Genomic DNA, 25,425 nt, shown 5'->3' with positions numbered 1-25,425 from the left:
AGGACTTTTAAAGGATCATTTCCAGTGTGTTAAGTTGCTCAAATTTCAAGTTTATCAGTCAACCAATTTTGAAGAAAAACTGTTAGTTCTACTGTTGTATTTACTGTTATTATACACTTAGGATATGGTTCTTGTACTGAGCTAATTATAATGACATACTTAGGAGGTAAAAATGCATAAGCTCTAAAATTCTGAATCTCTTAATAGCTTTTCCTGCTGCTGATGCTTTCTGTGAGTACCATGTGGGCTGTTGGATACATACTGGACTTCAATTCAGATTCTTGGCTTTTAAAAGGATGTCTTCTGGTAACACTATTCTTTCTGACGTCTTTGTTTCCAAGGTATGTATATTAGTCTTTGCAAGACTGGTTATTGCCTTTGCAACATGATTGCTTGTTTCTGTGTAGATTAGCTGGAATCACAGATTTATGCCAAGCTATAACTATTACTTAACTGCATAAAAACATCCTTGGGGTGGTGGGACAAAAAGGCGTTGGTGGCATATTTTCTGGCTGAAAGCAAATGCCTAAACATAGTACTTTGTTTGAATTGACAATCAGAAAGTAAATATCCTGGGTCATTGCTTGAATTGTTAGTTTTAGTAAATAATGGAGAGATTTTGGTAACCATTTTGCATCTAGAAGTACTTTTGCCCATTTTTCAGAGTTTTTAGGGGCTAGTGATTTTCTCTTTTAAAATCTAAACTTATTTTAAACTAGTTAGTGTTGCTTTCAATAATTTTTAGTTAAAACAACCTAATTAAAATACATGATGTTAGAAAGTAGTAAATGTAGTATGGTTCTATATTTAGGAAAGTACTTACCTGATTATATATAGTTAATGATTAAGAGTCAGATTGCCTGGATTCAAGTAAAGCTTTTACACATAGCAATATGACCTTGAACAAGTCACTTTCCCTCTCTGTGCGGTTTCTTCATCTATAAAAAGAGGATAATTAATCGTGATAGACCTACCATGATTAATACATGTAAATGCTTAGAACAGTGACTGCGTATGGTCAGTATTAAATAATCATGTTACAATCCCAGTCTCATCTCCTTCTCTTTTCCCTGTCTCATTGAAATGACTTCCAGTTCCTCATGTGAATAAGGATGTCTTGGGACTGGGGAGATAGCTTAGTCGGTAGAGTGCTTGCCTTACAAGCACAAGGCCGCCCTGGGTTTGATCTCCAGCACCCAAAACAAAAAACAAAAAACAAAAAAAAACAAAGATGTCTTGCTTGGTTCCTATTACCCTTGTTTCTCTGCCCCTCCTTTCTCCCCACATCTAACCTGTTAAAAGTACTCCCTGCACTCCCTCTAATTGGTCTGCTTCTCTTTGTCTCTTAGTTGTCACCACAGACCAAGCCTCCCAACAGGTCTCCCAACTTCACCTGCTATAATTTATCCCCACTTAGCAATCAAGTGTTCTTTTAAAAAAGGCCAATCAATTTTTGTCTTTTCTCCCAGGTTAAACCCCTCTAGTAGCTTGCCTATGATAATACAAGTCGTTCCTCCCTTCCAACTTCATCCCTTTCCCTCATCCTCATACTGCACTCTGCCTTCTTTCTATTCCTGGAACATAGCAAGCTCGTTCCCACCTGGGACCTTCCTTGGCTCTTACTAGTATCCTTGTCTGGTGTTTTTCTGTAGCTGGAGATGTCACCTCAATTCAAGCATCACCTTCTTAGGCCATCCCTGATTAACTCTGCTGGATTAACTACCTTTTTACTTTCTTCATAGCATTTAATCATTTTCCTGTAATATAAGGTCCATAAAAGCAAAAAAAAAAAAAAAAACTTGTCTCCACCATTAAACATTTTCATTCATTGAATAAAAGAAAATTTTAATCCTGATGATCCATAGAAAAGAATCTAAAAGGAAATAAACAGGGGCTGGGAAGATAGCTCAGTCGGTAGAGTGCTTGCCTTGCAAGCATGAGGCCCTGGGTTCGATCCCCAGCACCGCCAAAAAAAAAAAAATTAAAAATTAAAAGGAAATAAACAGTGTTGGCTATCTACAGGGTATGTTTATAATAACTATTCCTAAATTTGTTTGCTTGTCAGCATTGTCTGAAATAAGCAGGCACTGCTTTTGTCTTAAGAGAAAACAAAATATTAGAGAAATCTTATTACTTGGTCACCCAAGAACAAGATAGTTGACTGGAAATGAATTTAAATGTGACACAAAAGCTCAAATACTTTAAGTAAGAGACCTCCTTACTTCCTTTTCCACTAATTGAATTGACTTGACCTCCAAGATAATTTTAAGCCAAATCATCAAGATTCACAATCTTTTTTTCCAGAGGGGATACAAGGGCTGGCACTATCTACTCACCCAGAATTGGAGTCTTTAAGATATTATTGGCTATTTGTTTGTTTTAGCTGAAACCTCAGGTATAAAAAAATTTATATGAAAACTTGTTTTTGATGATTGTGAATTAAGGGCTTCATGTGCTATACAGCATATGTATGCCATTCAAATTTGAGTCATATTCATATGACAACTTTATCTTTACTGCTTTATTATTCTTATCCTCCTCTGTAGAGTTCCAATTTTATGGAAATAAGTAGCTGCAAACTTCTATTATTGGATTCCAGGAGCAGTTGTCTGTTCATCCATGTCGCTATGTGATACCTGTCAGAAATAGACAGGTACAAGTAGTAGGCTCTTACAAATTAGTTAGTTTACTGAACTACCTAATTAAGTAAATATGATTTTTACCACACAATCTTAGGCCACATCATGGAGTTTGTGTGGACTCCATTTGTCCTATTCTGGTAGCATATTGAGTGCCTAAGATGGGGATCATTAAGTCTTCTCAAATACAATTTTGTCCTAATTATGGTTATGGACTTGATGACTTTTTTAGTCCTTTATATCAACCAACGACCATTGTTTATTTCTAGTAGAAATTTTAATATATATTCAGTTAAAAACTATTCATGCATAAGAAGACTATATTAAGTATTTGGTGTGAAAGACAGATTTTTTTTTCTTCTGAAACTGCAGTATTAAACATTTTGAGTATATTATATATGGACTTCAAGTTGCTTGTTGCCTAAGATTTTTAATGTTGTGATGGTTAGTATTATTTTAAGCCTTTGTATCTTTTCATTTAGTGACTATTACTTGAGCTGGTTGCATGATCAAAGTGCTTAAGGTTGTATGCATTTATAAGTTTCACAAATATACAACTAGTCTCTGGAAGAAACTTGCTTAAATATGAAGGCAAAAATCCCAAAAAGCCAAAAGCCGAATGTTTTCTCTGATAAGTGAATGCTGATACATAATGAGGGAGTGGGGGGGTGGGTGGAGACAGGTAAGGGAAGAATGGAGGAATGTTGGATGGTATAGAGGGAAATGAGGAGAAGGGAGAGAATGGGGGGAGGAAAGGTGGATGAGACAAATATCATTACCCTATGTACATGTATGATTACATGAATAGTGTGACTCTACATCGTGTACAACTAGAGAAACAAAAAGTTGTACTTCATTTGTGTACAATGAACCAAGGTGCATTCTGCTATTAAATAGAACAAACAATAAAAAATTTAAAAAATGTGAAGGCAAATCTTAAGTATTTGGAATTTTTGTATTTTGGCATATTTATAAATGTATTGTCCAAAAAAAAATATAGTGTCTCTAAATCTAGAAAAGATTGAAAATATATATTGTTACTGTGAAACAAATAGTGTATAAATTAGAAGAAGTAGAATATACACTTCTTCAGGATCTTTATATTTCAGTTTTCTCACAGTAAAATGGGGTGATGGTGGTGTATAACTGAGCATATGGAAAGTGCCAGATGACACTGGTAAGTACTCAGGAAGTGAAAAGTATTGCTGTTGCTGCTGTTATTATTACTTTCATTACATGGGGAATTTAGAACTAAAATCAACATGAATCATACTAATATCGATTTTACTAATACCTTGTGTTTATCTTTTTTCTTTTAGGTTCTTGGTTGGGTATAAGAACCTTATATACGTACCAGCAGTCTTTCTGCTAGGTTCCATTTTCTGGATATTTATGACTTGGTTCGTCTTATTCTTTCCTGATATCCTTTAGGCTTAAATTTAAATGCATATTTCATTTTACGTTTAAAAGATAGTAATGCCTATTGTTAGAAATTTAGATATTGGAAAATACTTAGGGAATGCAACTTTATATTTCCATTCAATTATTGATTCTGGTTGAATGTTTAATGTTGAAAATTTCCTTGATTCTGGAAGTAATCTCAGCATACTAGAAAATAATAGATTTCCCATTTTAATTACATGTAGGAGAGGAACAGTGGAATGAATTATTGTTTTACTTGAACCCATTATAGTAAATTGGATTGTTTCTAGAGTTCTTCAAGGTCACATGGTTCTTTTAATTTGGTCAGCAGTTAGGTTGATGATTCAGTCTTCAGGGTACCAAGATGGCCTTATATAAGAGGGATATTTGGGAAACTGTGGCTTCCTCAATAATGGTGAATATCAGTTCTACCTATTATCTAAGACATTGATTCTCAGTCCACAGAAAAAATATTTTTTGCCCCCAATATTAAATGAACTTGGCAAATAACAACATGTCTAATGTGTAATTTACCTTGTTTTACATTATCCTGTTTCTTTTTAAAAAATTCTAGACATGGCCCATTTAATTCTTTCATGACCTGCTGATGGATAGTAGGCCTGTGGTTTTAAAAGGGGAAAAAGAAACACCCAATATAGGTTTATCACATGAGCATCAGGGCTCAGATCCAAGTCCAGCCCAATAGTGTGTAGTCCTTTCTGAGTTAATCAGGTCCAATCACATAGAAGTGCAGAGGGTGGTTACTTCTTGGGGTTATAACTATTTATAACACCAATTAGGTAGGGCACATTTTTCATCTTCCCACCTCTTTCCAGACTTCCTTTTCCTCTTCTGAGATCCCTGCTTGAGAATTCATTATAACCTTGCTTTCCTGACAGGATGGGGGGCGGAAAGGAATGTAGTGGCTAGAAATATACCTTTTAGCATATTCCTTTATTTGTTATTTCTCTTTCTGAAAGAAATAAATAGATTATGAATAGGAGAAATACTTAAATTTAAGAATTTTTTTCATAGGAATAAATATGAAATGAGATGGGTGTATGGATGTAGTGCATACATCTGCCTCCATTGCAGCATATTTTTGCTTTAATGCTACTTTTTATTCCTGAGCACTGTCTAATATTTTTCAGATTCCTTTAGTCTAAATGAATGGCACAGCATACCATGGAAATTTTAGACTTTTTTCAAAAGATTTCATTACCCTAACCTTTGTCTCATAATTATTGATTTGGTGGCACCTCTGTAAGCAACAGCCTTCTTGCCAACACTTAATGAAGGCTTGGAAGATATTATTAGATTAAAAGTTACTTAATAAGCAACCAGGAATATATTTATAAACAGCGAGGAGTACATTTAATAACAGCACAGTTTAAACCAAAACCAGTTGCAGAAGACCCAAAGCTCATAAATCCTGGAGTGATGGACATGATACTGAGAAGGGTTGACTGATACTTTTGTTTACCAGCTTGTGTAGCAATGAACTCAACCATTTTTAAAATTGGGGTTTTTTGATAAATTTTTAAAATTTGAGCAACTTAGAATGTTTGAAAATTTTAACAGATCATTTTTAATTATTTTAATTTTGCAGAATCAAAAATTAACAAAAATATAACAACTATAGTTTAAAACCTTAGTTATAGAAGTTAATATTCAGTTGAATGTAACTAGAAACTTATTAATGGTAAGCTTTTTTTTTTTTTTTTTTTTGGGCGGTGCTGGGAATCGAACCCAGGCATTCTACCGACTGAGCTATCTCCCCAGCCCAAGAAACTTATTTATGAAGGAGCTATTATATCTTAGAAGCACTCATTTCCATAGCTGGAAGAATGTTAAGGTGTTGGAATTCACAGGATGGAATGTTTTACTTCCTTGTATAACATAAAACCATTTGATCAAGGTACTGATTTAAGTTGCTAGTGTTGAGGGCATGTGAGTCAGTAGGTGGCATACTTCACTATCAGAGCAGTGTTTTTCAAGCAGAATGTTAAAAGGGATTGGAACTTCCCTGTGGATGAACTGAGGTGCTGTCCTGTGAAAACCTATCCTAAGTATTTCGACTAGTCTTGGCTCAGATTGCCACAACAATTGAGGGGGGCATCTGCTCCCACAGTCCCTAGTCTATTGTGGGAAGAGGGTCTGGGACACTGGAAAGCATACAGTCTTTGAAATCAGATAGAATGATTTTGGATTTTAACTTGTTTTTCTTACTAGTTAGGTACTATCTGGCAAGTTCATTTTACCAATTTCCCTTTTTTCTGTAAATTGGGGACAGTATTACCAAAGCTTAAGGGGTGACTTCAAGGATCTCTTTGCTAAAGGGATGACTGTGGCCCCCATTTAATAATTGGTATTGTATAAATATACTTAATATTTTATTATTAATTACTGTTAGGAAAAAAATCTGTGGAAGGCTGCAGGTTGAAACTAATTTTAAGAACACTCTAGTTTTGCTCCTCAGATTATCAGTTTCTTTTGATGCCTAGTATATGTCAAACAAGTAATACATTTATTTGTGTTCTATGAGGGACTTTGAATGAAAGAGACTAGAATCTTACTGACGAATTTGGAGTTACAGCTAAGACTTGGGAAAGAAATGGTAAACCAATGAATATGTGTGATACTGTCTGTAACTGGGTTAAGTTTAAGAGGACTAAAGTCCTTTATGATCGCTGCCTCCCAGTTTCACATGGAAATACATCATTTGGAAGCCAATGCACTATGTAGAATGGGCACTCAATAAAAAAGATCATTGAACAAAGGAAGGAATAAGTCTATATAGATTAGATCTAAAGGATTCAATGAATGATCAATTTATAGAAGAGCAAATTTTAGCTCTATATGAAGAGGCTTTGTAACTACAAAAGAGATGCCAGTTTATAGGGGAATCTGAGACATCTATAAATAATTATAGTCTAAGGTCCAAGTGCCATAGAAAAAGTATTCCTAGGTTTGGGGAAGCAAGAGAATCCTCCTTTCAATGGAAGTAGAAAAGACAATGGGAAGGAATTGTAAGTTAAGTATTGAAGGCAGTTAGGACTTGAACATCCTAAAATTATGGCTGCAGAAGTGAGAGGAAGTGGAGAATGTTTGTGGTCAGTGAAACGTAAGCAAGGGCATAAAGCAAAGAACACGTTTGTCTTTTATGTGAGGGTATGGAGAGCAGTTCACTTAACTTGGAGAGTGGAGATCCCTTGATTCTTCTGTGATTTGTCTTGTAAGTTATTCAGAACAGAAGCCCTAGATTCAGTCAATTCACTGTGGAAGATCACATGATTCAGTTGAATATATTTTTGAAAACATGTTGTATATGTTGATCAGGACTTTGAAAAAAATTTTATACAATTTTTTAACAAAAGATCTGGACCAGTGTATCCTTTAATAATGTTCATCTTAATTTATTCTAACCAAACTTTGTTAAAAATTCATCTTCTCATGGAAAGATCTCCCATGTGCTTGGATAGGATGAATTAATATTGTCAAAATGGCCATATTGCCAAAAATGCTATACAGATTCAATGCAATTCCAATTAAAATCCCAATGACATACCTTACAGAAATAGAGCAAGCAATCATGAAATTCATCTGGAAGAATAAGAAACCCAGAATAGCTAAAGCAATCCTTAGCAGGAAGAGTGAAGCAGGGGGTATCACAATACCAGAACTTCAACTCTACTACAAAACAATAGTAACAAAAATGGCATGGTATTCACACCAAAATTGACAGGTAATTCAGTGCTACAGAATAGAGGACACAGACACAAACCCAAATAAATATAGTTTTCTCATACTAGACAAAGGTGCCAAAAACATGCAATGGAGAAAAGATAGTCTCTTCAACAAATGGTGCTGGGAAAACTGGAAAACCATATGCAGCAGAATGAAACTAAACCCCTGTCTCTCACCCTGCACAAAACTCAACTCAAAGTGGATCAAGGACCTTGGAATCAAACCAGAGACCCTGCATCTTATAGAAGAAAAAGTAGGTCCAAATCTTCAACATGTCGGCTTAGGATCAGACTTCCTTAACATGACTACCATAGCACAAGAAATAAAAGCAAGAATCAATAAGTGGGATAGATTCAAACTAAAAAACTTTCTCTCAGCAAAGGATATTATCAGCAATGTGAAGAGAGAACCTACAGAGTGGGAGAAAATCTTTGCCACTCATACTTCAGATAGAGCACTAATTTCCAGAATATATAAAGAACTCAAAAAACTCTACATCAAGAATATAATAACCCAATCAACAAATGGGCTAAGGATATGAACAGACACTTCACAGAAGAAGATGTACAAGCAATCAACAGATATATGAAAAAATGTTCAACATCTCTAGTGATAAGAGAAATGCAAATCAAAACTACCCTAAGATTCCATCTCACCCCAATTAGAATGGTAATTATCAAGAACACAAGCAACAATAGGTGTTGGTGAGGATGTGGGGAAAAAGGTACACTCATACATTGCTGGTGGGGTTGCAAATTAGTGCAGCCACTCTGGAAAGCAGTATGGAGATTCCTTAGTAAACTTGGAATGGAACCACCATTTGACCCAGCTATCCCACTCCTTGGCCTATACCCAAAGGACTTAAAATCAGCATACTACAGTGATGCAGCTACAACAATGTTCATAACTGCTCAATTCACAATAGCCAGATTGTGGAACCAAACTAGATGCCCTTCAGTTGATGAATGGATAAAGAAACTGTGGTATATATATACAATGGAATATTACTCAGCCATAAAGAATAATAAAATGATGGCATTTGCAGGCAAATGGATGAAATTGGAGGATATCATGCAAAGTGAGATAAGCCAATCTCAACCAAAGGGCGAATGATCTCGCTGATAAGTAGATGATGATACATAATGGGGGGTGGGAGGGAGGCAGAATGGAGGAAGGAGGAACTGTATAGAGGGAAAAGAGGGGTGGGAGGGGTGGGGGGAAGGAAAAATATAACAATGAATCAAACACCATTACCCTATGTAAATGTATGATTACACAAATGGTATGCCTCTACTTCATGTATAAACAGAGAAACAAGTTGTACCCTATTTGTTTAAAATAAAAAAAAATTCATCTTACGATTTTTCTGGCTCCTCTTTCTTTCTTAAAACTAGGCCCACCTGCAAATAAAGTATCAAACTAAGCCAACAAGATTTGTTCCTGCCTATCTGAACTAGATGTGGTTGTGCTGACCATTGTGGATTCTCAAAACTTCAATGTGTGGATGAAGCCCCTGGGGATCTTGATAAAATTAGTCTGGTTCTTTATGTTTGTGGTGAGGCCTAAAGTTCTGCTTTTCTAAGAAGCTGTCATTGTAGGTCCTTGGACCACATTTTGAATAGCAAGGATTTAGAGTTTAGTTTATGGCTTCCTTTTCCACTCTTAAGTTTGATATAAGATAGCTTGGCAATATCTCGTAAGGTAGATAGAGTTGCTTTCTATAATATTTTAAATTGGGCAAGGACGCTTGATTTACCACTGGCTTATTTGAGTTATTAGGGCACATTCATTTGTCTTTCTCTGGAGCAAAATTTTACTTTTTATACAAAGAAATGTTATGACCTTACAAATATTTGAAAGCAGGAATGTGGTTATCCTTGAAATACTTTTTGTCTTTATCAATAATATCAGTGTTTCAGAAATAGTATGTGATTTGTAATCATTTTACAAGGAGAACAGTTTCTTTAACTCAGACTAAAAGAGTTACAAAACTCTCCAGTAGGAAATTTTTGCAAGCATTTGTCTACCATATAGAGCCATATTATAGTTGGAGTCTCTGAACCAAGTAGTGTTGTTGTCTTAAATGTTTTTGTTAAAATGATCAGAACATGGTTTTCTGGATACTTGCAGAAAAACCACAGTTAAATGGTTAGATATTAATTTATTTGGGTCTTAAATGTTTTTTAATTTTCAGAATGTTCTTCATAAATTGTGACTGTTTTTTTCAATATTTAATATAGGTTTCAACTAATGGGTGAGCATTAACTGTTAGCCAACTAGGAGCAGATTCCTGTTGGATTAGAACACAAGATGGGGCCTTGTTTGGGAATGAGAATGTATGTGCATAGGGGAGTTGGAAACAGAATGAAGAGAGGTTCCTAGGTACCAAGGATGAACTTTGCTTACATCAAAACTATGCTGCTCTTAATGGAAGTTTGATATATTCCTTAACTTTGCTTTAACATATAGCAGGTACTCCTTTCTATTTTGCTTTCATTTTCAGCATAATAGCCTTTCTCTACTTTTTCTACAAGACTTGGGCAACTGATCCAGGCTTCACTAAAGCTTCTGAAGAAGAAAGAAAAGCGGTGAGCCCTCTTTGTAATGTTTTGGTTTGTTTTTGTTTTAAATCAGAGGACATGTAAACTGTAGTAGGTCATAGCCATATTGATTTTTGCTGTGTGTCTCTAGTTCTGCCACAGATAACATAAACAGATATAACATAAGTGTAAGGTGATTAAATCAGCAAAAGTGAGATATCTTCACAATTATACTTTTTTCAATTATGTATATTAAAGTTTTAAAAAATACTTCCATTATAGTAATACCCCACCAAAACTTTTTCATATGTGATTTTTGTCAGCAGAAATGATTACCTACTTCCTTTTAATAATATTTAGGTAAGGGTCATTGAGCTTAAATTTCCTCACTTACTACATAGAGGGTACAAAGGCAAGGGCTAAGGGGATTGCTTCTCTTTAATGACTAAGGAGATGTCCCTTCTCTTCCTCACATATGAAGTTGCACATGACATGGCATGTTTTCCATATACTCTTGTTTGGAACAAGGTGAGGGAGAATGTTGTCTATTATTGCTTAAAACTAAAATATCTGAAAGACTCAGCCCTTTGTGCTTGTAACATTCGATTTTGATGTATACTGATTTTTGTTTCTTTTTTAAAAGAAGTGTATATATGAATTTTTGTTTTTCTTTAGCATATTATAACTGGAAGATATTTGCCATTCATGAGAAAAGATGGTGAGGGAGATGGCAGGGGTACAATTTTATACAATCTAATTTATTGGCTACTGTCTGAAAACACAGCCTTGCTTGAAAAGTCACATTATTTCAAGCAAAGAAAGATTTGGTGGCAGTGTTCCAAATTGTTTTTCTAACTGTTTCAGTTTGGAGTGAGCTGTGAGAATAGAACATAACCATGCATAATACTTTCTCCAGTAAAAAGTAATCATAAGGTCAAACTTCATGTCTTTCAGAATATCATCTCCCTTGCAGAAACTGGTTGTCTGGATTTCAGAACATTTTGTACTTCATGTCTTGTGAGTCTTTTCTGTATAATTTTTTGTTTTCCCTAGTAAAAAATTCTTGGTAACATTGCTCACATAAGCATTTGTCAAATCTTCATGGTATATGCCCACTTTTGTTTTTACCCAGTTCAAATTTTGTATTACTGCCAGAACAATTTTCAGTCTTAAAAATATGGAAGGATGTTTATAATCCCATGAAGGTTGCCTTTGGTTGAATCTCTTTGTAAATTATCCACAGTATGTTTGTTTTGTTTGCTTTCCCTGTCAGTAAGTGTATATTAGAACCAACTTCAAGTCAGAGACTCATAATGACCTAGAAACTTCTTATTTTGCAATTGAGGACTCAGGGCATAGAGGAAGAAGTAAATTTCCCACAATTATGGAAAGAGCCAGAAATAGAACTCATGTTCCCTTTCTTTTAGTCCAGTGCTTATTGTGTTATATAGTACTGCCTCAGTTCCCCTTAGCCAGTGTGAATAGGCTCTAAAATTCAAATCTACTTTAGTAGTGACTTAATCAGAGTTGACATAAAAGTAAGTGTTGGACTTGGGTGTGGCTCTGTGGCAGAGCACCTCCCTAGTATGCTTGAGGCACTGGGTTAGATTCTCAGCACCACATATAAATCAATCAATAAATAAAGGTCCATCAACAACTAAAATATATAGTATTTATATATATATATATATATTAATAAAGTTACATAGTAAATGTTAATAAGTCACTCTGAAGATCCTATGTGAATTTAAAGATTATTTGTGCCTCTGTTTTACAATCTGGGCCTTTTGCTTATGATTTGTTACCACTTTGAGACACTGTTTTTTGCTTAGGCCTCTCTTAATTATTCACTTAGATAAGGAAACCATTAAGATCACTCCATTGCCATGTGTGCAACTCTTGTGTGGCACGATATGATCAACACTGCCTGTGGACTGGACGGTGCATAGGTGAGAGATTTAATTTTTCAGTTACTGCTATGAAGTTAAACATATGTATATAGTATTTAAAAACAAAGCAGCAACTGTTTTACTTTGGTAAAGGAAGCTTAAAAGGTCTTATCTGGAAACCAAGTATTAAGTGTTTTACTTTTTTGATTTAGGTTTTGGCAACCATCACTATTACATATTCTTCTTGTTTTTCCTTTCTGTGGTATGTGACTGGATTATATATGGATCTTTCATCTGTAAGTATAACCTTTTCTTAAAATGCACCCATACCAAAATGTACTTTTTCTTACAAATTGTCATATATCATATTGTGCCTGGGTGACTGAACCGAAGTGGATGCCTCTAAGACTCTCAACAGTGTTAAGCTGAAAGAAATGTTAGGTTAGTTCTCAGTACTTTGGAAGAGAACCTTAATATGTTTGAAAAGTGCTCGAAAATAGAAGTTCATATAGGTCAGGTTTAGAGATTTGAGGATGATGGTCACAGAAAATCGAAGAACAAAACTCTAAAAGCACATGCCACTTAGTATCAAGTTGAGATAGAGAACTAATGGGAAAACCAACAATCAAAAGTTTGGAGATACTAACTTGGAAGAAGACATTACTGCTTATTCTGCAGCTCTGAGAAAGGAAAATGGCTTTCTAGTAGAAGTTTAATAAAGTATTCTAGGTGTATCATATGTGGAATAATAACCAGCTGTTCTGAAGTGATTTACCAAGAACAGGGTTTAAATTGAAGCAAGAATAGTTTTGGTTAACTCTTAAGAATTGCACGGGGCTGGGGAGATAGCTCAGTTGGTAGAGTGCTCGCCTCGCAGGCACAAGGCCCTGGGTTCGATCCCCAGCACCACACACACACACAAAAAAAAAAAAAAAAAAAAGAATTGCACGACTGCCCTATAATCCCACCTACTCAATTTAAAGTGTAAAGCAGGAGTATTGCAAGTTCAAAGCCAGCCTTAGCAACTTAGTAATACCCTATCTAAATCTTGAAAAATCTGACACAGTTGGGAAGGTACCTCAGTGGTAGAGGACTCATCTGGCATGTGCAGGGCCCTGGATTCAATCCCTGATACCACAAGAAAAAGAAAAAAATTACATAACTGCACTTTTCACACATTGGAATAGGTTACCTAACTGGAAAAATGAATGTAATGCCAATAATTTATTTTCATTTATTTGGACTTTACTGTTAGGTTTTTGTTTATTTTAAGGGCTTTGGGAAAACAGAGTCTTCACTTCTATTCTGTGCCCATCAACCCTTCTCTTAGGTTATCATAGAGTTATAGTTTGTTGCTTGAGCTTAAATCTGCCGGAAAGCATTAGGAAAGATTTTCCCTATTTATTGTTTTCTTTTTCCTTGAGCATCCCAAGCCACAGTACTCTTGTGGGCTCATGCTTGTTCTCCTTGTCTCCTGCCCCGCACTTTCCTCAAAAGAGGGTTTCTTTTATGCTTGTCCCCCAGCCTCCCAGTTCCCTTCCTTAGAAATATCTACTATTACAACTTTTCTTTTGTTTGGGGTTTCATGTTTAGAGATTGCTAGTATCTACATGAACTAGATTATTTTTTTGCCCTGACATAGGTATGACAGGGGCTTCAATGAACTTGTGAGACCATTTCCCTTTGACACCTGGAGTGTCTGATCTTCAGGAAATGCTTTGTAACTAAATGTAATTGTCACCTTCCCAAATAGGACCAATACTCATAAGTTTAAGACTCCTGTACTCAAAGCCAGACATGGTGGTATACTCCTATAATTCAGGCTACTTAGGAGGCTAACAGGAGTATCACATTTTGATGCCAGTGTGGGCAAATTAGTGATGCCTTTTTTCAAAATAAAAATTTTAAAGGCCTGGTGGTGCTACTTAGTGGTAGAGCACTCACCTAGTATGTGCGATGCCATGGCTTCGCTCCCCAGTACAACTTCTTGTCAAAGGTCACCAGTAACCCTGAGCACTGAAATTTTAAAACCTTCCTAGGTTATGTCTTATAACATAAAAAATAAAAGGTTTCTTGTCAGTGGCTCAGAGAGAGTTGCCCTTCTAACTTCTAAGTCTTGCCAATAAAGCACATTCTTGGAAAACCTTTCTAGGTTGGCCCACAGACCAGTTTCTGTCTTGGACATGATCTTGGGGAGAGAAGCCAGATTTTATACTGTTCTTGTCTCCTCTTTTCCCTCTCCTCACTAAAAATAGTCACTTTTGTCTGTATGTCTGTGTGTTTGTGTCTGTGTCCAGCATAAGACTATTGATAGGAGAGAAATGATTTTCCATCACATTCTTTTCTTGATATTTTTTTTTAATTACATAAATTGATTCTTCCCACCTTTCTGTCTTTTTTTTTCTCTGACTCTGAACCAATGTTTATATTATATTTTGTTTATGAGGAACAACCCCATCTTATGCTGATTTAAAACTCTGCACACTAGCTGAGCATATACTTGATTACTTTTATTTCATTTATATTCTGACATTATTTCTTTGCACTGAATGAGGGCATTTTGTCATTTATCATTATTTCACAGACAGGAAACATGAACTTATGTTCCATTTCTCTAATGAGGCGTCATTGTCATTCAGCCTCCTTTGTTTACCATTAATGTTCTTGCCACTAAAGTCCTTCTATGTTCTCTCTTCCTTATACGTATGTGATTCAGTAGCAGCTACTCTGTCTCTGTACAGCCTTGATCCATTCCATCTTTCTTAAGGTCTATTTTCTAAGTGAACAGGAAGTAAATCAGAAAGTGTCAGCATCATATAAATGACAGGGAGAAGGGTATGAGATCAATATAAGGAAGAATTCTGTAACTGTCAGAGCTAACGATGAAATGGTTGACTTGAAACAATATGAGTTCCCTATTATTAACCATTGACTACCTGATAAGAATGTATTAGCACAAATTAAAGTGTTATATTGCATAAGGTAATATGGATGGTCACTTGCACAGCTGTATCTTGGAACACAAAATCTTAAATCAGTACTCCAGAGTAAGAACTTTAATGTAAGATTGTCTGTGTTATCAAAAAATTCCCACAAGGGAGCAGTAGAAATCCATAAGCTGAAAGAAAATAGAAATTCTTTCCCATTCAGCTGCTGTTTTCTCCCTCTGCTGTTGGAAATTATTTATTAATTTATTCAGTTATTTATTTTTGTGATATTAGGGACATAAGATGCATCTTTCTTTGCAGTCCTAATGTGAACTTCTAAACAGAATATAACTTGGCTTTACCTTGTTTTTTACTCTATGATGATTGCTCTTAGAAAGCTTCTGGCATATATTTATGAAAGATAGTTGAGAATCAAATGAGTGAATCTCAACAAAGGGGGAGAAAAAAGATGATAGGACTAAAATGAACAGTTGATAGTAAAGTCATAGGCTCATTTTCTTCTTGCCCCAGGAGTTCTTCAGTATGTGTGGGGAAATGCCAAAAACTACTTATCAAATTTGTCAGAGGTCTTTATGAAACCTCAGGGTACAAACCTACAGAATTTTCATTTCAGAAATAATTCACACTTTATGTGTAGTTATGGTTCCTATAAAAGTCATAACCTTGAAGATCTATTTCCCTTGTTTCTGCTACTTCCTACCTGTATTGCTTCTTACAGCTACTTTTAGCTTCATAGATCAAGTGGTCAGTATCACAAAGGTTATAGTGAAGTCCTCTCTTAATTGGCGTATAGATGCCCTGGGGGAGAAACTGAGTTCTGACCATCTGAATCTTGCTCTGTGCTCTTTTCCTGGATGTATCTGTCTTGTGAAGTCCTTTCACCTGACCTTTCTTCCTTTGCAGCATTAGTTATGGTGCCATTACCAAGGTGCACCCACACCCATTCCCCTACATTCTAGGATGTGTTTTGATTTTATCTAGGTACTTATAGGACCTCTTGTGCCCACAGCAATCACTTGTCCATCTGAACCATTAGTAAGAGAAATCCATAACTTGGTGTAACATGCATAATAGAGGTAATTTTCTTGGACAAATGTTTTATTAAATATAATCATTCTCCATTGTCAAGTCCTTAAGCAGTTCTGGCCAGTGTGTTGTATGCCAAATATGCCAATTTGATTGAAGATTTTATGGACATCACTATCAGCTGCCAACATGGTATTATCAAAGCCTTCACCAACACCAAAGTACCATGTTTTCATCTTTGTTCGTTAAGCTAGCATTTGAAAAATAAACTCCTGAAGTTGAATTCCTGGGGTTTTGTCTATTTGGTGCTAGAAATTGAACCCAAGTCCTCACAAATGTGCAAAGCATGTGCTCTGCCACTGAGCTACACCTCTAGCCCCTAAAGGTGAATTACAATCTCTGCCACCATATCTTGCTTTCTTTGCTCCCTAAATAGGACTGCAGTGACTTTGTGTCTTTGAAAAATAGTCACTAGTTTCTTGCCATTTTTAATAATGAATTCCTTTTTGTGAATTCACAGATTGGTCAAATCATTGTGCCACAACATTCAAGGAAGATGGCCTGTGGACCTACCTCAATCAGATTGTGGCCTGTTCCCCTTGGGTTTTATATATCTTCATGGTAGCAGTTTTCCATTTCTCATGGTCAACATTTTTATTAATAAATCAACTCTTTCAGGTATTTATTTCTCATAAAGACTTTGAGAAAAATTTCTAGTAGCCGAAAGTGAGATAAAAAGACTTGAATTTAAAATCAGCAAATGTAGATCTAAACCTGTTGCTTCCTTTGTGGGTCTAGTCATGTCATTTGACCTCCCTTGAATTTCAGTTTCCTTATCTGTAAAGTGAGGACAAAAATGCCTGTCTACTTTCACAGGATGGTTTAAAGGTTAGAATAACAAATAATTTGTTGGAGCTGGACCTAAGAGTGATCTAATCTGATCTCCTTATTTTACAAATCGAGGTTCAGAGAGATGAATCAAGTTGTTCAAGGTCACCCAATGACTGGCAAAAATTGGAATTGTAAGCTTAGTTTTTCTGACAGCCCTTATCCCAGGGGTCTTTCCATCTTACAGTTAAACCACATAATATGTGAAAAGATGGTATAAACTGCACAGTGTTGTACAGATGTCTGATGATTATTTTCTCCCTCAGTTTTTCAACTGTTTGTTGCATGTGCAGTGCTTAGGTGGATGAGAGTAGGAAAAAAATGAAAGATACACCACCAACCAGTGGACATGACAATTACATTTTCAGAGAACGTCATGGCTATTAGAAAGCTCAAGCTCCAGGGCAGTAGTCATCTTATGAAGCATCTATTCCTTCCCTGCCACGTTCCTCTTACATGAGCCTAACCTAATTATCATTGTTGCCATGACCTGCCCACATGGAATGGGTAGCAGTAATCAGTCTAAACCAATTATTGCAAGACCTCAGATAATTAGAGCATTACTCAACAAAAGCAGAATGAATTCCACTTTATGCAGAAGTAACCAATTCCAAAATAATAATGATAAAAGAAAGACAAGGAGAAGGGAAAGGGGAAAGAAAAAAATGCTGAGGAAGGAATTAAAACTTACTAAACTGAGGTTTCTGAGTATTCTATCCCTCTGACATCAACAGTTCAGGTAGTAAGAATGGATATTAGCCTTTGTGATTACTATCATTCATAATGACTAATATTTATATATGTTTTACATTTTCCAAAGCACTTATCCATTTATTTCCTCATAAGCATTTGAAGTGTAGACCATGCCAAAGTAGTATATGTGTTCTATGGACAAGAAAATTAAACCTAAGGTATATTGACTGCCTTGCTTACAGCCATGGTAAGAGTTGGAGTTAAAAGCAGAATCTAAGGTTTGAGACATCATTTTTTATTCTCTTTCTTCTTTTTCAAATCTTAGAACAAGTACAAGTATTTGAGGTTATGATATCCTTAATTTTAAAAAGAAAGGCTAATATATTTGAACCAGAATTTTGAACAGACTTCTTAATGAACAAAATAATCCAGTTCTTTGAAAATGGTCATTTTCTGAGTGCTCTGGTTAAACAGGATTTTGACCGAGTCTATACACTGCTGGTTAGGAGCAGGGGCTGTATCCTCCCTCTCCCTCATGTCAGTTCCAGCTCTACCACTCTCAGTTGTGTGGCCTTGGATCAATTATTTCACCTCTCTAAGCCTCAGCACTAGATACTTTAAATTTTTATCTCAAATCCATAAAACTGAATGATAAGTTATTTGATATGGTGGTATGATAAGGTCCATTTTACAGATGAGGAAATTGACATTTGAGTTGTTTTGATGATTAAACAACAGTTTAAATGTTAATAGTTAATGGTTTTAATAATTTGGAAGTTTTTGAGTCACCTTCATTCTTCTTCAGATTTATGGCTTTAATGTTCTTCAGTTTATTAACTTTTCTCCATGGCACCTTTTCAAAGAAATTTAAGAACAACACACAAGTGCAATAACTGTATTGAAACTGACCTTACGTTGTTTTATTCACTCCAAAGTTTTGTCCTTGATTTGTCGAAAATCTAAACTGGCCATAAGCCATGACTTGCATTAATAAGCAGTTATTTTGTGACTCTGAGTCACTGCCCAGTGTTTTCTTGAAGGTTAATAAAAATCAAACAGTGAAAAAGAAAATATATTTATATAGGAGAGTATAGTTTAGGGTTGCTGAATCTTTGCCCTCACCATGATCCTTGGTTCAAAGGTTAGAGGGTATTGTTTTGTTGAGAGTACTAAATATTTTCTAGCATCCTGTAAATGTACTGCTAAGAGTAATGGAGCCATAATGTGGTGTTTTTTCTGTATCTTCTAACCTTCATTTTCAGATTGCTTTTCTGGGCCTGACCTCCCATGAGAGAATCAGCCTGCTAAAGCAGAGCAGGCATATGAAACAGACCTTGTCCCTCAGGAAGACACCTTACAAGTAAGTGAGTTCTATTCTCACCATCTGAATATCTCTAGCCACCGATTTCCTAACTTAGTGCTACCACCCATGGCCACTCTGCTCTTCTTTAACTTGAGCCCCTCTTTCAGTGACAAGGGGTAGGTGGTAAGGTCATGAGCCGGGGGTGGCAAGGAATTTAGTCTGCTGGACTTAGCACAAATAGTAAGTAACTTTGAAGTTTTGCCAAGTTGGGAGATCTCTCCAATCAAGCCACATGGTCACAAGGTTGTATGTTGCTGGCGAGGAATTGGTATGAGATAATTAACCATGTGGCTGGCGCAGCCACAAGGCTCTCTGTAGAAAGCATTAGATTGTATGCTTTGCCAGGAATTTTAACCTGACTTTCTATTACCAGTAATTTTTTTAGCCCTATGTTTAATGTGCCCATCTGTGTTAGGGAAAAGCTAGTTTTTCAGGTCTGAGATACATTTCCTTTAGAGAATTGGTTGTATAAAACCTGTCCTCAGCAGAAAATGAGAGTGTTTATAGAGGAAGGCTGTCATCTTGTGATAGGAAAGATCAGGCTTTGAAGCTTATCTCCCTGCCACCTACATCATCAGGGTCTTGGAGGCTCCAAGTGCTGCAGAGGTGACCCAGAGCCCTCGAGGGATTTGAGCACTCACTGCATATCTCATGAGCAGTCTATTTTAAAGCCTACTCTTGGTACAAGATGAAACTGTTAGGTTGTTAGACAAGGAAATCAGAGACTGGGATGTGACTGCAATGTGTATTTAGGGAGGAGAGAAGTTGACTTAATTGGGAAGAGATGGCTACAGCAATGGTAATGGAGAATAATGCAAATCTTGTGATTATTTCAGTCCAGCAGTGATAATGAAGTCTCAGTGATTTAACCAGAGGAATAAATATTTACTCCTCTAAAGTATAGAAACCTTATAATAGAGGTAGAATTTGAAGCTGAGCCTTGAGAGATCTGGGGCAGGGCATAATGAGATGAGAGTAAGGGAATTCCAAGTCCTGGAGAAGAATCTAAAAGGAGGGAAGGAGGTGAGAGCTGGTGCAGTTTTGCTGAATAATGGCAGCATAAACTCAAGGAACTTTCCTTGAGGAACTAAAGTAAAGCCTTAGAGCACCTTTGAATCTTGCTTCCAAAATCCTTCCCATATAAAACAGTCTGCTTCTTTGCCCTGCAAGTTACTTTTACTTACACAGTAGGTCTTGAGCCAGATTCTGTACTTCCTAACATGTCTCCCTACTACTTCTTAAATTACTCCCATGTAGTCAGCCCTCTTCCTAGGAAGCTACTTTTTGAGTAGTGTTGGTCTTTTACCAACAGCAGCACAGTCATCATTGTGTACACATGTGTTTTGATACATGGAGAGGACTGAGTTAAGCACTGAAAAGATAGGGCAAATGCTTTAAAATAAGCATTTCTCATACTGGAATAAGATAATAGTAATTCAGGGGTTTAGTGGGAAAAATGTGATGCTGAAGACAGTTGTAGTGGCAATGTGAGCATTGACTGGGTCCCTGAGAGCGGGTAAGACTTAAAAGGGTTGGGGTATGAGATAAAGTAGGGACAGTGGTTTCCAGGCCCACACAGTTATGGTCATGGGGGAAATAGAGCCAGGCAGGAGCGGGAGGTTTATGGATGTGATCTGGGCAGCTAAAACTTGAGTTCATTGTGTAAGGCCTTGAGTACACATGAGGAGTTTGGATTTGAGCCTCTGGGCAGAAAGGGTTGTAATTGAGAGGTAAGTATCAGGGGTTTTGGAGGACTAAAAGGGTTTTGGAGGACTGGAAGGAATTGAAACAGACATCATTTAGAAAGCTGTGAGAAGGCTTTGAGGGAAAAAACCTATCTTGTTGATTACAGTTCTGACCTATGTGACCTTTGAGATACTCAAAGTCTGAATGAGGGCATTGGGAATTGAAAGGAAGAAACTTAGTGATGGCAGTAATCAGTACAGTGAGGGGGAATGTATGAAATGGATCAGTGAAGAAAAGTTCAGTTGAATTGGTAGACAGAAGTCAGGGAATTTCAGAGTAGGGATTCAGGTTCGGAAATGGAACTAGGTTTTCGGTTTTAAGGTTTTGTAAGTCCAAGAACAGTCTGATTACTTCTGGATTTCTGTAGGATCTTCAGAGGACATAATATCATAGATTCTCTGAATGTATGCTTCGAATGAATTCTTTTCAAGAACTACACAGGAAGTGTAGTGAGATCTGTTCTCTTCTCTTCTTGGCAGCCTTGGATTCACACAGAACCTGGCAGATTTCTTTCAGTGTGGCTGCTTTGGCTTGGTGAAGCCCTGCGTAGTAGATTGGACGTCCCAGTACACCATGGTCTTTCACCCAGCCAAAGAGAAAGTTCTTCGCTCCGTATGAAGAAAAGCAACTCAAAACTCAGACTCAGATTTGTTTCTGTTTATGTCAGTACCCTATGGTCTGAAAGTGAAGTGGAATTTAGGATTCACCTAAGCCCAAAGGAAAATAACAAGTGGTTTGAAAGCCATTTGGTGAAACAGTTCTCAATAAATGCATACTGTTCTTCAAACTTAGAAAAATGGACTGTTCCAGAACAATCTTGGAAGCCATCTTTAAAAAACATATTTTTGTCAAGAAAATGCAAGTTACTTTTTTTGGAGATAATATTCACTAATTATGGATAAAATAGAGTATTTTCAGATACTATATTGACTGTTTCAAATAGTACTATTCTTTAAATTTGTAATTTTTGATAAGTTATTTGTCTTTGTTGTATCTATTAATGTGTAAAGAATATTTAAATATGTGTGTTTTGCTTTCACATGTAATAAAAATTTTTTTTGTAATTGATAGTTTCTGACACTTAACACTTTAGAATCTTAAATTGAGAAAAGATATTTATATGACATAAAGTAATTCACAATCCCAGGAATAAGTTGAGATTACTGTTAACACCAATAAGCAAAAGTTAATTTAGTTTTCCATCTGGTTTAGAAAATCAAATATAAGAAGTCTTTAAAAATCAAATATAGGAAGTCTTAAAAATATTACTGTTTTTACTTGGAACCATCAAAATATTTGACTAGAGTGATTGTAACTACTATTTTCCTTTGTTCTGAAGGAAATGCTGATTCAACTTCAACTCTTGGTATTGTATATATTCCCCTGGGCATGGCACCTTCCTGCTATAAATCCTTCTTTAGGTTCCCATTGTTCTTGATGAAAGTTAAATTCTCATCATGATCAGCAAGGCCCCAAATGATACTAATGTTACTCTGGACCACACTTTGTACTCTAATTCCATTGACCTTTCAGTTCTTCAAGAATCCATTCTCCCGTCTTCTACAGAGTCTTTGCAGATAAGTGAACTAAACCAAAAGTAATTTATATCTTTTTCAAGTTCACATAGATACTAAGTGGGATTGCTACTTACAATCCAAATCACCTAGAATATGGCCCATAGTGTTCATTCAATAAATATTTGAAGTAATTTGTTGAATGAAATAAAGTTTTCTTTTTAAAGAAAGACATGATTAATCAAAATTATATTTGAAGAATCTTATTCTTAACTGATGTGCAGAAGGACTTTCTCAAGGAGTTATTCTTTCTCCCTTTTTTAGCAACCCCTACCAAGTTAAGTATTTTCAAGTTGTGATCTGTTGACCATTTAGATCAGAATCACAGGGACTAGGTGGGAATCCAGGGCTTTTTTTAAAATTTCAAATTCCCTGCCTCAGACCTTCCAAATTAGTCCAAAACACTATATTCCACTGCTTCTAAATGATATATAACATAAAAGATGGGTATCATTAATTTTTAGGTTATTCTACAAATATTTATTGAGCGCCATGATAACTCTTGCAGACCATTAAACACTTAATTGGGTATATTAATCATGGAACTTTCAGTCTAGAAGGAAAGCTAATATAAACAAAACTATAGTCATAGGTAGAAAATATTAAAAGCCATTAAGAGGGTGCAAATAAAACGTTGGAATTTAGAAGTTAGGAAGAGCCTCAGTAGATGTGATCAGGGAAGTGTTTGTGGATAATATGATTTTAAAAGGAAGAGATGGTGGACTGGGGATGTAACTAAGAAGTGGTAGAGTGCCTCCTTAGCATGCTGAAGACCCTAGATTCAATCCTCAGCACCACACATGCATACATTCACTTAAACACCTGTTCTAAAAGAACGAGTTGGCCACAGAATCAGTGGGAATTGAAACAACTTGCTTGTGGCACACTGCATGTTTTAGGTATGTATTAATCAAGTATTAATTATTATTAATAACTATCCCCTCAAGATGGGAATATAACTCAGTGGCAGAGTTCTTGCTTAGCATGTGTAAGGCCCTGAGTTCAATCCTCAGCACCAAATAATCCCAGGGCCTCAGTGTCTACTGGACCCTCTATTCAGACCAGTAGAGAGAATAGATACTCTTCCTGAGATATTTTGGAGGCTACAAATTGTGGCCAAACCTAGTCACATGTTCCAGTCTGAGAAATGTAATAGAACAGTGTGCCCAGGAAACACAGGATAAACTAATATTACTGAACACAGTGAGGGTCTTCCTTGGTATTTTTTACTTTTGGAGTACCTTCATTGTATTATATCATCTTTTCTTAAAAAATTGGGCTGGATTTGTGTTTCGTCTAGCTTACATTCTTCCACTTCATTCACTCGACAAATGTTTATTAAGTGTCCACTATTTGTTGAGCACTGTGAATGCACCTCTGTCACATTTCAAAATTCAGTGCAGTGAAACAGGCTATGTAATATACTGGCTGTGAGAACACAGAGTAGACTCGTTCTACTCAGGTATTTCAGAAATGATTTGGCGAAGGAGATAACATTTGCTCTATGCCTTGCTTAACAGTAGTTTACCAGGCTAGGGAGTCGAATTGCAGAATGAAGATGGAGTGGTTCATCCATCTTCCAGGAATTCAAAACAAAAAGAACAGCATTAGCAAAAACATGATGGGGGAAGTGTACTAGGGGTATTAAGAAAGCTTCAAGTCTTTTGAGTGTAGCTGGATCTAGTGGAGAAGAGATTTGTCTAAAGCTAAGTGAAGGGGTAAGGCTGAGGTAAATTTGTGAAAGTCCTTGTGTGTCCTGTTATGGGCTGAATCGTGACTCCCCATAATTTACATGTGCAGTCCCAAACCAACTCCCTGCTCTTCCCACACACATACCTCAGAATGTGACTATTTGAAGTAGGGCCTTTAAAGAGACAGTTGAGGTTAAAGGAGGTTATGGATGGGCCTTAATCCACAATGACTATTGTCCTTATTAAAAGAGGAATTTAGTACAGAGGCACACAGAAGAAAGACCATATGAAGACACTCAAGACAGCCATCTGCAAGCCAAGGAGAGGTGTCAGAAGAAACAAATCCTGCTGACTTCTTGATCATGGACTGCCAGCCCCCAGAACTGTGAGAAAATTTCTTTTATCTAAGATACCCATTATACCCAATATGAGGTTTTGTTATGTCATCCCTAACAAACTAATACATACACCAAAGACTAGAAATGAAGGGGATGCATTCTAGAGATATTTTGGAGTCAGAATCAGGGAGGCTAGAGGAGCCGGGTAAGGGAGAGGGCAAAGCTAAGGTGGACTGAAGGTTTTAGCTTCACGGTGTGTCTTACTCCCTCAGCAAGCTGGAAACCCCTAGCATAGAGCCAAGTTAGGATATGGCTTTTAAAATCCATACAAGGCATTGTCCAAGACAGCACATAAGCAGCATTGAACAAATGCTTATTTTGAAAACAGGTTTTCTTGGGATTTAGAACATAGAAGAACCCTTGAGTTAGTTTAGATTTTTTTTTTTTTTTTTCTTTATGGTACTGGGGATCCAACCCATGGTCTTGTTCATGCTAGGCAAGTGCTTTACCACTGAACTGTGCCCCCAGCTCTATGAATAAATTTTTATTTGCTTTCATTTAGTCCAAATAATTCAGAATTGCATGGGGATGGGAGAAATGGTGTGGCTGCTAAAAGAAGGAGCCCAAGAAGATACAGTGTTTGAGCTGCTGAGATTTGCTGAAGAGGCAGAGCTGGAGATCTCTAATTGGCTGTGCTTCGTTTGTGAGACTGGCAGTTTGATGTAGAAGTTTTAAGAAAATTGCTAAACCCTGGGGAATTGTCCCAGAATAAAAGAAAATCATCTTCATGTTGTTTATAATACAGAAGCAAATCCCATGCTTTGTTGTCACTTTTCAGTTTTCACAAATGTGTAATATTGCCAAGTCCACGATAGGACAAAAGGATCCACTCCTCAGCAATTTCATTAGTTTTGATTTTCC

The 25,425-nt window shown here is 36.4% G+C and overlaps 1 protein-coding gene across 3 annotated transcripts in view; it reads left to right on the top strand.

Moving 5' to 3' along the window:
* Zdhhc13 (zinc finger DHHC-type palmitoyltransferase 13) overlaps positions 1–22,579 on the top strand; it is a 57,850-nt gene extending 35,271 nt beyond the window's left edge. For 2 of the 3 annotated variants that reach the window (XM_047517418.1, XM_047517417.1), the window contains 9 exons: positions 208–341; positions 3,959–4,059; positions 10,272–10,396; positions 11,303–11,365; positions 12,204–12,297; positions 12,450–12,533; positions 16,732–16,889; positions 19,055–19,152; positions 21,381–22,579. In XM_047517418.1, the coding sequence (XP_047373374.1) occupies positions 208–341; positions 3,959–4,059; positions 10,272–10,396; positions 11,303–11,365; positions 12,204–12,297; positions 12,450–12,533; positions 16,732–16,889; positions 19,055–19,152; positions 21,381–21,519 (996 nt within the window). In that variant the 3' untranslated portion in view covers positions 21,520–22,579. The remainder of the gene's footprint in view (positions 1–207; positions 342–3,958; positions 4,060–10,271; positions 10,397–11,302; positions 11,366–12,203; positions 12,298–12,449; positions 12,534–16,731; positions 16,890–19,054; positions 19,153–21,380) is intronic. The other variant, XM_047517419.1, reaches the window with a different exon arrangement.
* The last annotated feature ends 2,846 nt before the right edge of the window (positions 22,580–25,425 follow it).

This window comes from Sciurus carolinensis, chromosome 11 (assembly GCF_902686445.1).
Source record: "Sciurus carolinensis chromosome 11, mSciCar1.2, whole genome shotgun sequence".
In the NCBI taxonomy this organism is placed as follows: Eukaryota; Metazoa; Chordata; class Mammalia; order Rodentia; family Sciuridae; genus Sciurus; species Sciurus carolinensis.
The sequence above is the reverse complement of the archived record's forward strand: the minus strand, read 5'-3'. Positions and strand labels throughout refer to the sequence as shown.